Source organism: Cebus imitator, unplaced genomic scaffold, assembly GCF_001604975.1.
Source record: "Cebus imitator isolate Cc_AM_T3 unplaced genomic scaffold, Cebus_imitator-1.0 Scaffold85, whole genome shotgun sequence".
NCBI classification, from domain to species: domain Eukaryota; kingdom Metazoa; phylum Chordata; class Mammalia; order Primates; family Cebidae; genus Cebus; species Cebus imitator.
Genome location: NW_016107400.1, coordinates 4,775,956 through 4,777,396, shown reverse-complemented (window position 1 = coordinate 4,777,396; position 1,441 = coordinate 4,775,956). Strand labels below are relative to the sequence as shown.

Below are 1,441 nucleotides of genomic sequence, written 5' to 3'. Positions count from 1 at the left end.
AAAAAAAAAAAAAACAGCACCTCTGCACTACAGCCTGGGTGACAGAGCAAAACCATGTCTCTAAGGAAAACTAAAATAAGTAAGTAAATAAATAAAAACAAAACACTGGACAAAACTCAGCAAAAGGTTTTCACAACTCCATAGTGTGTCCCAGGCTACTACTCGAAAAACACCCTGTTCCAAGATAATGAAATTTATTTTAAATCAACAAAACTCTCCTTGCTTAACAAGTATATCCTCAGATCAGAGTTGGGAGCACTGGCCAAGGTTTGGAAACACGAAGAAGACTCCAACCAGAGACCCCAACCCTCCATCCCTGACAGCAGCTAAGCTGGGTGGGGAAGGCGGTGTAGGTGGCTCACTCACCTTGACATGGAAGGAGTTTGCCGGGGATCCGCTGGAGCCATACCGCTCACTTTTCGTTAGGTTGCTGCAGTACTTATTAACCTTGGAATTGACATTCTGGTTTGACCTTGGGTCATCGGTGATGGGGCAGATGAAGTAACCTTCCTCATCATCGCTGTCCCCATCAGAATCACCATCATGGCCAGCTCGGGGGGACTGGCCACCATCAACACCTTCCAGGCGGAAGATGAGATCTTCGTCTGCCATGTTTCTGGGGTGCCCGTTTTACCCAAGGGGTACCCGGCACAGCCAGAGTTACTGGGTAAATGCAGAGGCGAAGGTCCTACAAAGAAAGCAAGGGCCAGAGAGTGGATGCTGGGATCCAGGGGTGCAAATTAGCCCGACCCTCACCCCAAACGCTGCAGGCTATGGCAGGAGCTGGCATCTTTGGGGTAAAACCTAGAGCTATCTTTTGGGGAGGCAGTTGGCAGCACCCAGGAACATTTTAAATGTCTAAACCTGCTGACCCAGTCATTCCACTTCTAAGAACTCAGTGTTTGGAAATGCTGGAACCAGGTTGGGAAAAAAACGGGCTTCTTAAGCAGAGTGCTCTTTTCGGCACATCAATTAGATCGAGGTACTCCTCTGCTTAATGCCCACCCCCAGCAGCTTCCTTTCACATTCGTAATAAAATCCAAATGCCTTGGTTAAGGCTTCAAGAGCTGCGTTCATTTGGCGTGCTTCCCACTTCTCCAGCCCTGGCTGCTCTCCAGGTACACTGGATTTTTTTCTGTTCTGTGACAGTATTAAGTTCATTCCCATCTTCCGGTCCAGGTCTTTGTACTTGCTGTTCCTTGTGCCTGGAACAACCTTCCTAACTGTGGGCTCCTTCTCATCATTGAGCTCTTAGAAGCTCAAAGGACGCCTCTTCAGTGAAATCTTCCATGAATCCCCAAATCATAGAGCCCTCAACCCAACATGCAGATGCATATCCAATCAACTCCCTTGCATATCTGTTTTTTGTTTGTTTTTTTCTGAGACAGAGTTTTGCTCTTGTCACCCAGGCTGGAGTGCAATGGTGCGATCTTGGCTCACT

General features: G+C 47.7%; 1 protein-coding gene across 2 annotated transcripts in view; it reads right to left on the bottom strand.

Annotated features, from left to right (window-relative positions):
* EEF2K (eukaryotic elongation factor 2 kinase) overlaps positions 1-1,441 on the bottom strand; it is an 86,163-nt gene that overhangs the window by 66,848 nt on the left and 17,874 nt on the right. For both annotated transcript variants that reach the window (XM_017534368.2, XM_017534370.2), the window contains exon 2: positions 367-688. In XM_017534368.2, the coding sequence (XP_017389857.1) occupies positions 367-612 (246 nt within the window). In that variant the 5' untranslated portion in view covers positions 613-688. The remainder of the gene's footprint in view (positions 1-366; positions 689-1,441) is intronic.